General features: G+C 60.2%; 2 protein-coding genes across 6 annotated transcripts in view; both read right to left on the bottom strand.

Moving 5' to 3' along the window:
• C2CD2 (C2 calcium dependent domain containing 2) overlaps positions 1-12,324 on the bottom strand; it is a 46,577-nt gene that overhangs the window by 1,806 nt on the left and 32,447 nt on the right. For 4 of the 5 annotated variants that reach the window (XM_060198761.1, XM_060198762.1, XM_060198763.1 and 1 more), the window contains 8 exons: positions 11,656-11,779; positions 9,695-9,803; positions 8,752-8,816; positions 7,000-7,124; positions 6,642-6,792; positions 3,914-4,027; positions 3,568-3,695; positions 2,012-2,309 (listed from right to left, as the gene is read on the bottom strand). In XM_060198761.1, coding sequence (XP_060054744.1) covers positions 2,012-2,309; positions 3,568-3,695; positions 3,914-4,027; positions 6,642-6,792; positions 7,000-7,124; positions 8,752-8,816; positions 9,695-9,803; positions 11,656-11,779 — 1,114 coding nt within the window. Of the gene's footprint in view, positions 1-303; positions 420-2,011; positions 2,310-3,567; positions 3,696-3,913; positions 4,028-6,641; positions 6,793-6,999; positions 7,125-8,751; positions 8,817-9,694; positions 9,804-11,655; positions 11,780-12,324 lie in introns of those variants that run through there. The other variant, XM_060198764.1, reaches the window with a different exon arrangement.
• PRDM15 (PR/SET domain 15) overlaps positions 1-12,324 on the bottom strand; it is a 54,749-nt gene that overhangs the window by 37,128 nt on the left and 5,297 nt on the right. The gene's annotated exons all lie outside the window — the stretch shown is intronic.

The following is a 12,324-nucleotide window of genomic DNA, read 5'->3' as shown; positions in this document are numbered from 1 at the left end:
GACAAATGGCAGGTAGGGGCTGTGGAGACAGCACGGGGTTCTGCAAAGCCTCTCCTGCCCCCGATAATAATAATAAACTAAACAGCAGCCAAGCAGTCGGGGGGCCCTGACAGAACGATGGTGGCGAGGGACGGGCCACCCAGACAGACGCATGGCGGGTGCCTCTGCTCCAAAGCCCCAGGCCCAGCCCCACACCGTCGGCCAAAGCTGAGCCGGGCCCTGGCCAGCAGACAGACCGACGGACGGCTCCACGGGCCTTCCCTCCCTCCTCCCTCCCTCTGGGAGCTGCCCCTGCACCCAGAGCCGGCTCCCCCATGCTCTCCCCTGGCTCGGACCCTGGCGGCCTCACTCACCCTCGAGAGGAACAGAAGAGAAAAGAGCTTGCAGTGGCGTCTACCTCAGGCTGGCACAGCTGGCGGCTTAAGGGAGAAGCAGGGAGGGGCAGTCGGAGAGGAGGGGGGAGGGGAGGAGAGGAGGAGAGGGAACAGAAGAGGAGGGGAAAGGAGGGGATGGCAGGAGGGAGGAGAGGAGGGGAGTGGAGGAGACAGGAGGGAGGGAGGCAGGGAGGCAGGGCGAGCACAGAAGAGAGAGGAGTTGTCACTCAGAGCCCCTCAAGCCCCCCGTGTGGCACAGTGGGGAAGGGTCCCCGCGATCTTGTTCTCAGGGTGAAGGGGCAGCACCCACACCGGTGGGCAGGGGCCTGGGTGCCGGGGACAGATGTGGCCTCACGTCCCCCTGAACAGACGGGCCTGCCATCATGTCCCTGTCCTTTCATGAGACAGAGACAGAGAGACTGAGAGACTGAGAGGGGACTACTCAACAATCTGTTCGGCTTTGTATGTTCACTCTCTTCTCAGCCACCAGGTTCCAGATGCCAGCAGGATGTGACCAGACTTCCCTGGACAGACGACCCCACCCATGTGTCCTGGAGCCCCGCTTCCCCAGAGCCCTGCCCCACTAGGGAAAGAGAGAGACAGGCTGGGAGTATGGATCCACCTGCCAACACCCATGTTCAGCAGGGAAGCAATTACAGAAGCCAGACCTTCCACCTTCTGCTCCCCACAATGACCCTGGGTCCATGCTCCCAGAGGGATGGAGAATGGGAAAGCTGTCAGGGGAGGGGGTGGGACACGGAGATCGGGTGGCGGGAACTGTGTGGAGTTGTCCCCCTCCTATCCTATGGTTTTGTCAATGTTTCCATTTTATAAATAAAAAAATTAAAAAGAAACTGAGAGGGGGAGAGACAGAGAAACAGGGAGAGATACAGGGAGGGAGAGAGACACTGAAAGGGAGAGAGACGGAAAGAGAAGGAGAGTGAGAGGGAGTGAGAGGAAGTGAGAGTGAGAGAGAGAGTGAGAGAGAGAGGGAGAGGGGGAGAGAGAGGGAGAGAGGTGGAGAGAGGGAGAGAGAGAGGGAAAGGGATAGAGGGAAAGAGTGGGGGAGAGGGAGAGAGAGTGGGAGAGAGAGAGGGGGAGAGGGAGAGAGAGAGGGAGAGAGAGAGAGAGAGAGAGAGAGAGAGGGAGAGAGAGGGAGAGAGAGGGAGAAAGGGAGAGAGAGGGAGAGAGAGAGAGAGTGGGGGAGAGGGAGAGAGTGGGAGAGAGAGAGGGAGAAAGAAGGAGAGAGAGTGGGAGAGAGGGAGAGAGGGAGAGAGAGAGAGGAGGAGCCCAAGCCCCACTCTGGTCCAGGCCCTGGAGCCTCGGGAGCACAAGTCCCGCACCCTTCCAGCTGAGCTGTCTCCCCAGCAGCTGGTCTCTCCTAGAGACGCTGGTCTTGCTCTAAGAAGCAGAGACCCAGCCCTGGCACCCCGCTCTTGGGGAGACCACGCAAGGCCGCACAATGCCTGAGCTTCTGAGCTTCCTCCAGTGCTTCAGGACCTCGCACGAGGTGCCGGGGCTCGAACCTGGGCCACAGGGATGGCAAGCGGAGGCGGCGGCCGGCTCAGGAGACCCGTCTGCCCCCAGATGCGAGGGGGCTCAGAAGGGCTGTGAGGAGGGGCGGGGGGGGCCGCTACCTTTGTGCCTCCTGGGGGCCGTGGACTCCGCCGTGCTCAGGGAGCTCCCGGACAGCCGGTCCCCCTCCAGGTGCTGGGGGGCAGGGGAGCCCCAAGCCACGGCCAGGGGGTCCTCCTCCGGGTCCCAGGGGTCCAGCTCATCGTCGGGGGGCTCCGGGGCGGCCGTCACGTCCTCGGACGGGGCCGGGTCGGGGTCGGGGGCCGGGGGGGCCGGGGTGTCCTCCTGGGGGGGCCCGTCTAGGGGATCCTGGTCATCTGGCATCGCGCTCCCTCCGGCAGAATCCTGGCAGAGGGAGGTCTGCGGGGGACGGGCAGCGTGAGGGGCGCAGTGGTTAGAGCGCTGGGCTACGAGCGGAAGGCCCCAAAGCCAGAGGCAGGCTCCGGTTCTCTCTCTCGTGATAAAACCTCAAACGTGTTTCTCTGTGTTTTCAGAGATGCAGGCTGGGTAGCGGCCACCTAGCAGAGTGTACCCGTTCCCGTGCTCAAGGCCCCGGGTTCGAGCCCCCCGGCCCCCACGTGCAGGGAGAAAGCTTTGCGAGTGGTGAAGCAGGGCTGCGAGGGTCTCTGTCTCTCCCTCTCTCTCCTATCTCTGTCCCTCTGGATTCCTCTGTCTTACTGGAGGATATATAGAAAGGACTCTTGGCGAGCCCCAGCCCCCTGGAGACCCCCAACCCCAGCCCTCTGTAGACCTCCACCTCCCAGCCCCCTGTAGACCCCCACCCCAGGCCCCTGTAGACCCCCACCATCAGGCCCCTGTAGACACCACCCCCAGCATCCTGCAGCCCCCTCCCCAGGCCCCTGTAGACCCCCACCATCAGGCCCCTGTAGACACCACCCCCCGCATCCTGCAGCCCCCTCCCCAGGCCCCTGTAGACCCCAACCCCAGCCCCCTGCAGCCCCCACCACAGACCCCTGTACACCCCCAAACCCAGCCCCCCGCAGCCCCCTCCCCAGACCCCTGTACACCCCCACCCCCCTGCCACCGCCCACCACAGACCCCTGTACACCCCCAAACCCAGCCCCCTGCAGCCCCCTCCCCAGACCCCTGTACACCCCCACCCCCAACCCCCTGCAGCCCCCACCCCAGACCCCTGTAGACCCCCACCATCAGGCCCCTGTAGACCCCACCCCCAGCATCCTGCAGCCCCCTCCCCAGGCCCCTGTAGACCCCAACCCCAGCCCCCTGCAGCCCCCACTGCAGACCCCTGTACACCCCCAAACCCAGCCCCCTGCAGCCCCCTCCCCAGACCCCTGTAGACCCCCACCCCCAACCCCCTGCAGCCCCCACCCCAGACCCCTGTAGACCCCCACCATCAGGCCCCTGTAGACCCCCACCCCCAACCCCCTGCAGCCCCAACCCCAGCCCCCTGTTAACCCCCAACCCCAGCCCCCTGTAAACCCCAGCTTCCTGCTCCCTGTAGACCCCACCCCCAGCATCCTGCAGCCCCCTCCCCAGCCCCCTGTAGACCCCCACCCCCAGGCCCCTGTAGACTCCACCCCATGCCCAAGGTAGATCCCCGCCCCTGCCCCCTGCAGCCCCCCCAGCAACCTCCTACCTTGGACACCCCGGAGATGATGAGGGTGCTCTTCTTTCGCGGAGCCCTGAGCCGTAGCCCGGAGCCCTGGCTCAGCTGCCGGATGGCCGCCTCGGCCACGGGGTCCCCGCTGCTCAGCGCCAGCAGTTCTGGGGGTTTGCAGGGTCAGCACCCCTGACCCCAGGGTGACGGGCGGCCTCGGGACGGGACACCCGGGACCGTCACCAAAGCCCAGCTCGCCCACCGCCCCAGAGACCCGCCTCCCAGCTCTCCCGCCCCTTCCCTCCCCTCCCCTCCCCTCCCCTCCCCTCCCCTGCCCTGCCCTGCCCTGCCCTGCCCAGACCCCCGGCCGTGCGAGTCCCTCTACCTGTGTCAGAGGACGACAGCGTCTTGCTGATGGGTGCATGGTGGCAAGTCACAGCCTGCACCTCAATGTCCTTCTCAATTACCCTCATCTTGACAGGTGTCCTCTGCGGGGACTCTGGGGGCGGGGGTGGGGGTGGGGTGGTCAGCAGGGTCCCTCCAGGGGCGCTGGTCAAAAGGACATTCGCATCCCTGTGGCCCCAGCCAAGACGGGGTAAAGGCGCCACGGGAGCTATGGCCAGTGGAGTACTACGCTGCCCAGAAAAGGGCAGCATCGTGCCACTGGGGCCAGAGAAATGGAACTGGAGGTGACGGCGCTCAGAGAACCGAGGCAGGAAGTGAAAGGCAACTACCAAGTGGCTCCCTTCAGACTGGCGGCAGAGATGATGAGAACAAGCACATTTGCTAAAAACCGCCTCCAGACTTGGGCTCTGCGCTCTGCGCTCTGCACTCTGCGACAGGACGGCCGGGTGAGAGAGGGAGGCGTCTGGGGTGGGGGCAGCCAGGGGTGTCGGGTCAACGGCGCCGGGGCTCTGGTCACGGGCGAGGGGAGCCGTCGAGCTGGACCCTAAAACTGGGTCGCAAGCCAGAGAGAAACAGCCGGACGGGAGGAGTCTGGCAGACGCGGGCCCTGCCCCAGCCCGACACCCGGGCCCGGCACCAGCTGCCCACAGCCCCTCGCCGCCCCTTCCTCTCTCTTCTCAGTGGTGAGGGGAGGCGGGGTGATGTTGGGGCCCTGGGTGGAAGTAAAGCCACAGGAACCTGGTGTCCAGAACCCAGGGGGCCTCTGCCAGGGGCTTGCAGAAGCTCCCGCGGTAGAGGGCAGGGCCTCGGTGTACACGAGGCCCTGGGTTCGAGCCCCAGCACCGCAGGGGAGCTCCGTGGATAGTGAAGCTGTGTTGTGGGCACTCCTCTCTCTCTCTCTCCCTCCCTCCCTCTGCTTCTATCACTTTATCATGCCTTAAAAAATAATAAAGCCAGAGGGCCAGGCGGTGGTGCAGCGGGTTAAGCGCAGGTGGCGCAAAGCACAAGGACCGGCGTTAGGATCCGGTTCGAGCCCCCGGCTCCCCACCTGCAAGGGAGTCGCTTCACAGGCGGTGAAGCGGGTCTGCAGGTGTCTGTCTTTCTCTCCCCCTCTCTGTCCTTCCCCTCCTCTCTCCATTTCTCTCTGTCCTATCCAACAACAACAACAGCTATAACAACAATAATGATAACAAGAACAAGGGCAACAAAATGGGAAGAATGGCCTCCAGGAGCAGTGCATTCGTAGTGCAGGCACCGAGCCCAGTGATAACCCTGGAGGCAAAAAAATAGTAATAATAATAATAATGAATACATTTAATAAAAAAGGAAAAAAATGGCCACCGAGGATGGTATAGGCACTGAGCCCCAGTGATAACCCTGGTGGCAAAAATAAAATAAAATAAAATAAAATAAAATAAAATAAAATAAATAAAAATAAAATAAAATAGGCTGTGGAGACAACACAGGGTTTGCAAACAGACTCTCCTGCCTGAGGCTCTGAGGCCCCAGGTTCGGTCCCCAGCACCACCAGCAGCAGAGCTCAGCAGGGCTCTGGAATTATAAATGTGTGTATATTTATCCCCCAAAGCAAAGCTTTCCGACCTCTCACGTCAGTGGACTCACCAGGGCAGAGCTGTGCGGCCAGCACAGGGAGCCTGCGGCCACACTCAGCACCCGCCACACAGACGCGAAACTCCAGTAACAACCAGAGCAGGTGCTCGCGGGGGTGGCCTCCCCCAGGGCAGCGGCTGCGAGGGACGGACCCAGGAGGCGGGTGGCAAAGGCCCCAGGGACAGGCTGGGGGACGGCACAGTGGGCGGTGCGCCGGACCTTCCTGCCTGAGGCCTCAGGGTCGGCCCACAGCACCCAAGTGAGTGCTGAACCGTGCTGGGAGTCTCTCCCCCCCTTCTCCTCTCCTTTCACACTGTCTTCACAGCTCTCTCATTAAAATGAGATGAATTGGGGCCGGGCGGTGGACACCTGGTTAAGCTCACACTACAGTGCACAAGGACCCGGGTTCAAACCCCCCGGTCCCCACCTGCAGGGGAAGCTTCACGAGTGTGCAGCTAGGCTGCAGGGGTCTCTCTGTCTCTCTCCCTCTCTGTCTCCCCCTTGCCTCTCGTCTGTGTTACTAACAAAAAGGAGAAAGGAATGGCTGCCAGGGTGGTGGTTACCATCTAGGAACAGAGCCCGGGGGGGGGGGGGGGGGGGCTCTGGTGGCAATCAAAAAAAAAAAAAAAAAAAGAAAGAAAAAAATAATAAATGGAGGCTGGGCAGTGGCACAGCTGGCTAAGCACACACATTACTGGGCACGAGGACCCGGGTTCGAGCCCCCACCACCTTCACGAGCAGTGAGGCAGGGCTGCAGGTGTGTCTGTCTCTCTCCCTGCCGCCCCCTCCCTCTCAAATTCTTTCTGCCTCATTCCACAAAGAAATTGATCAAATAAAATAGTTCAGACAAAACAAGAAGAGACTGAGTGAGACCCCTCCCCAGGCCCAGCCCTGCTTCCCGGGGTGGGGGGGCGTCCAGGGCCTGGGTGCAGGACGCAGCGCCATCTGGAGCTGGGGGCCGGTCACCCACTGACTGGACTCAGCCCCTGCGCCCAGGGCCTCATCCCGACACCCGGCTGTCTGTCACCTATGGGCGCCCGGCCGCAGGAGGCTGGGTGGTCTGCGGGGGGAGGGGGGAGGGCTGGGGGGGCTCTCACGGGAGCACAGAGGGGACGCCCTCCGGGGCTCGGTCTTCACGGCTGTGACGGTCGTGACCACGGTACCACAGGGCATCACCGTGCGGTCCCTCTCCACCGTGGCTGTGGGGACACGCCAGGTCTTGGTGTCACAGGGCTCCAGGAACGAGAACTGCAGGGAGGGCGGTCAGGGCTGGGGGTGCCGCCCCTGGGACCCCGCCCGCCGGAGCCCCCAGAACACCGCCCTCGGCTGTGCCCACGGGACAGGACTGGGAAGCCCAATGCCACGGCGCCCCACCCCGAGTCTGTGGACCGTGAGCTCCAGGGCGCAGTCCCTGTCCGAGGCGCGGGCGCGGGGACACCTACCTCTGACACCTACCTCTGCGGTGACCGAGCCCAGCACCGGGCCGCCCTCGGAGGAGCCGCCGGTCAGCGGGAAACTCTGGGGTCCGGAAGGCTGCTTCCGGAACAAGTCCAGAGGGATGGTGGCCGTCGCCGGAGGGGCTGCAGGGAGGGGACACGGGCGGCCTTGGGCTGCAGCTGTCGGGGCCAAGTCCAACCCCAGCACCACAGATCCCACACTGATTCAGGTTCTCTCTCTCTCTCTTTCTCTCATTAATAAACATACCATAGGGGAAAAAAAAAAGCAGGGGCCAGAAGATAGCTCAGTGGTAGATAACACACTTTTCCATGTACAAGCCCTAGTCTACCTCACAAGCATGCCAGCCATCATCCACCGCCCACCCATCCATCACCCAGCTCTGCATCCATCCATCCATCCATCATCCATCTGTCCATTCATCATCCACCCATCTATCCATCCATCATCCACCATCCATCCATCATCCATCCATCCCCCATCACCTCTATCTTGTATCTACACCAGCATCATATTGTCTATCATCTATCTATCCTTCTATCACTTCATTCATACAGCATCCATCCGTCCATCCATCCACCCCCTTGTAATCTATCTATCCATCCATCCATCCATCCATCCATCTATCCATTTACCTACCTACCTACCTATCTATCTATCTATCTATCTATCCATCCATCCATCCATCCATCCATCCATCCATCCATCCATCTGTTTATGTTTGTCTGTCTGTCTATCTGTCTGTCTGTCTGTGTATCTATCTATCTATCTGTTTATCTGTCTGTCTGTCTGTGTATCTGTCTATCTATCTATCTGTTTATCTGTCTGTCTGTCTATCTATCTGTTTGTCTGTCTGTCTGTCTGTCTCTCTATATGTCTATCTGTTTATCTGTCTATCTATCTGTTTGTCTGTCTCTTTCTGTTTGTCTGTCTATATGTCTGTTTATCTGTCTGTCTGTCTCTCTATATGTCTGTCTGTCTGTCCGTCTGTCTACCTGTCTGTCTGTCTGTCTATCTGTCTGTCTCTTTCTGTTTGTCTGTCTATATGTCTGTTTATCTGTCTGTCTGTCTCTCTATATGTCTGTCCGTCTGTCTATCTGTCTGTCTGTCTGTCTATCTGTCTGTCTATCTGTTTGTCTATCTGTCCATCTGTCTCTCTATATGTCTATCTGTTTATCTGTCTGTTTATCTGTCTGTCTGTCTTTCTGTTTGTCTGTCTGTATGTCTATCTGTTTATCTGTCTATCTGTCTGTCTGTCTCTCTATATGTCTATCTGTCTGTCTGTCTATCTATCTGTTTGTCTGTCTATCTATCTGTCCGTCTGTCTCTCTATATGTCTATCTGTTTATCTGTCTATCTGTTTGTCTGTCTGTCTGTCTGTCTATCTATCTGTTTGTCCATCTGTCTGTCTGTCTATCTGTCTATCTCTCTGCACCATTCACGCATCTGTCCACCCCTCGACCTACCCAGCTGGCTACTCTGCTGGGTCTGTGGACTCTGGAGTAATGGACTCGAGCAGGAGCAGAGCCCTGGCAAACATCCGGGCGGCAAAGGAGCGGGGTCCCAGCAGCCCGCACGCCGGCAGCCCGTGGGGGTGGGGGGTGGGGGCTCTGCACGGCCAGCAGTAGCCGGATCCAGTCGGGGACGCACCGCACCCAGGAGGCTCACACGGACACACGGACACACGGACACCTCCCCCGCCAGGAGCCGCCGGGAGCGGACGCCATCCTGGGGGCCCCTACACCCACCCACCTTCCGCGGGAGGCTGGTTCCCCGACAGCTGCAGACACAACTCCTTGGACTTGGCGTTCAGTTCACTGCGGAGAAAAGCGGGGGCGTGAAGCCCCACCGGCCCCTGTCGCCCCTCGGCGCGGCAGTGGTGAGGCCAGGTACCAGGTACCGCCGGCCACCACTGTCAGGGTAAAGAACGCAGAAATAGAGGCCGGGGCGACAGCCTCGCAGTGCTGCAGAGACCCACCCGCCCGAGGCTCTGAGGCCCCAGGTTCAGTTCCCCAGCACCACCGCCAGCCAGAGCTGAGCAGGGCTCCAACGCTGGAGATAGACAGACAGACAGATAAATCAATAAATAAATATCAGAAATAGGAAGCCAGGCAGTGGCACACCTGTCACCATGTGCAAGGACCCGGGTTCGAGCCCCCGGTCCCTACCTGCAGGAGGGAAGCTTCACGAGTGGTGAAGCAGGGCTGCAGGTGTCTCTCTGTCTCTCTCCTCTATCTCCCCTTCCCTCTCAATTTCTGTCTCTCTACCAAACAAAACAGAAAGAAAAATAATCTGGAAACATCTAGAATATAGGTGTCCAGTCTCAGCACACAGAGGGCAGGCCTCCCCCCCGCCGCCTGCCCTGCCCACCCTGCCCACTGGCTGCTCCCAGGGTGAGATGTCCTGTCTGCCAGGAGGAACCCTGCCCTCAAACAGGAATCTGGGCCCCACCCAGAGATCCCCCACCCATGCTCGATGCACCTGCAAAACACCTGGCACTGGGCACTGGAGGCAACTCAGCCAATGGGGCGCAGTCCTCACCACCAACAAAACCCTGGCGCCACATGGGAGTGTCCGGGGCACCAGGGGGAAGCTCCGTGGGTGGTGGAGTGATGCTATGGTGTCTCTCGCTCTCTATCTCTCTCGCTCTCTGAAGCAAATGCCAGCTGGGGGGGGGGTCAGGAGGCCCACGCACAAGGTGAGCTCTTCTTCCCAGCCGAGGCCGGCGGCGGACTTGGTGAGGGTGCCGGAGAAGCTCTGTCGGGGATCGCTGAGAAGCAGCTGGCACCGTGGGCTCGGGGCATCTGCCAACAGGGGACACTCGGTCGGCTCCCGGGACGGTGGCCGGGCGACAGGAGGCGAGGAGGGGACCCAGCCCCCGCCCACCTGCCCGCACTCTTCACCTGGCTGTACAGGGGTCAGAGGGGCCCCCCAGGCCTGGGGGAGGGGCACAGCGGGCAGAGCGCCAGACTCGCGGGCGGGATGTCCCGAGTCCCATCCCTGTCACCGCCTGCCCAGAAGGAGGCTTTGCTTCCCCCCCCACCTCCTTTTCATTCAGAAATCAATAAACTCATCTTAAAAAAAAATTCCACCTGGGAGATAGCTCAGTGGTCAGAATACTGACACGCTGGCCTGAGGCCCCAGAGGCTGCAGGTTCAGTCCCGGCTCCACCTTCTGCCAGAGCTGAGTGAGGCTCAGGGGTCTCTGTCTGTCGAGACACACCCAGCTGGACGCACGTAGCGCCGTGCACAAGGACCCAGGTTCAAGCCCTCAGTCCCCAACTGCAGGGCTGCAGGTGTCGTGTTCTCTCTCCCTCTCTCTCCCTCCCCTCTCCATTTCTCTCTCTGTCGTGTCCAATAAAAAAATACAAAAAAAAAAGATGATAATAAAAATTAATGTTTAAGTAAAAAAAACTGGGAGTGATTAAGAGAAGTAAAGGGGGGCAGGGCTGGGCACGGGCACCCAGTTCAGCGCCCTGTTTCACCTGCTCTTGTGTGCAAGGACCCGGGTTTGAGCCCCCGGCCTCTATCCGCAGGGGAGAAGCTTCACAGGCGGTGAAGCAGGGCTGCAGACGTCTGTTTCTCTCCCTCTTTGTATCTCTCTTCTCTCTCGATTTCTGTTTCTGTATTTCTCTTTTTTATCTTTATTTATTGGATAGAGACAGCCAGAAATGGAGAGGGAAGGGGAGCTAGAGAGACAGAGAGACACCTGCAGTCCTGCTTCACCCCTCAAAAAGCTATCCGGGGAGTCGGGCGGTAGCGCAGCAGGTTAAGCGCACGTGGCACAAAGCGGAAGGATCCCGGTTCGAGCCCCCGGCTCCCCACCTGCAGGGGAGTCGCTTCCCAGGCGGTGAAGCAGGTCTGCAGGTGTCTGTCTTTCTCTCCCCCTCTCTGTCTTCCCCTCCTCTCTCCGTTTCTCTCTGTCCTGTCCAACAAGAACAATAATAACTACAACAAGAAAACAACAAGAGCAACAAAAAGGGAATAAATAAAAAAATTAAAAAAAAACTTTCCCCCTGTAGGTTGGGTCTGGGGGCTCAAACCCGGGTCCTTGCGCATTGTGACATGTGCGCTCAACCAGGTGTGCCACCGCCTGACCCCGATTTCTGTCTGTCTCTGTCAAATAAATACATGAATAAAATACAAAAATGAAAGCCAGTAACAGCCCCTGCTGTGCGGGGAAGGGCTGGCCGCGGCCGCGGGTGTGCGTGGGCTCTGCTCCGTCACAGACTGGGAGACTGGGGACACGCGGCCACCAGCCGTCACAGCTGCCCCCTGCCCCTCCCCGTGTGTGGGCAGTCGGGGGACCCCACCCGTGGGTCCAGAGCCCTGCTGTCAGCATTCCTGTCTGCTCTCCCCGCCCCCCAGAAGCCTCTCGGTGACCCCCCCACACCCTCTGGGGAAAGGAAGCTGCCCTGGGCAAGGCCACACCCGTGTCCCATCCCCCGCCTCATGCCCGCAAAGTCGGAGCCGTGCCCCTTCCATGCCACCCGCTCCAGTTCTGCAGATGCCGGGTCCCCACACTCCACCCCCCTGCACCCCCACCGGCCCCTCCTGTGCAGGCCCTGAGCCCCCTAGCGCCAGGATCCATGGACACACGGCCGAGGGGGGGCCTCGCGCGCCCAGACCCGCCCCGGGAGCCCTGCGTCCGGGGTACCTGGTGCCTCCGCCGCCTGCAGGATCGAGACCTGGATGTCCTTTACCAAGAGCTTGAGCTCGTGAGCCCTCGGGGGCTTGGGGGGGCAGGGGTCCTGAGGGGCGGGCGGGGGCCGCTGCAAACTCTGCAAGGAAGGGGGAGAGTGTCGGCCCAGGGAGGTCAGGGCGGAGTCGCGGCAGCTGATGGTCTCTGAGAATGAGCCAAAGTGTTTAAGAAGCAGAGTCCCTAACCCTGCATCTGCACTACCCCAGCCTTTAGGTCCATGACTGCTCAACAATCTGTTTGGCTTTGTATGTTAACTCTCTTCTCAGCCACCAGGTCCCAGATGCCATCAGGATGCCGACCAGACTTCCCTGGACAGACGACCCCACCAATGTGTCCTGGAGCCCTGCTTCCCCAGAGCCCTGCCCCACTAGGGAAAGAGAGAGGCAGGCTGGGAGTATGGACCCACATTCATTGGGGAAGCAATGACAGAAGCCAGACCTTCAGCCTTCTGCATCCCACAGTGACCCTGGGTCCATACTCCCAGAGGGATAAAGAATAGGAAAGCTGTCAGGGGAGGGGATGGGATACGGAGTTCTGGTGGTGGGAATTGTGTGGAGTTGTACCCCTCTTATCCTATGGTTTTTGTCAGTATTTCCATCTTATACATAAAAATTATATGTATAT

The sequence above is a fragment of the Erinaceus europaeus genome, chromosome 9 (genome assembly GCF_950295315.1).
Source record: "Erinaceus europaeus chromosome 9, mEriEur2.1, whole genome shotgun sequence".
In the NCBI taxonomy this organism is placed as follows: Eukaryota; Metazoa; Chordata; class Mammalia; order Eulipotyphla; family Erinaceidae; genus Erinaceus; species Erinaceus europaeus.
The sequence above is the reverse complement of the archived record's forward strand: the minus strand, read 5'-3'. Positions and strand labels throughout refer to the sequence as shown.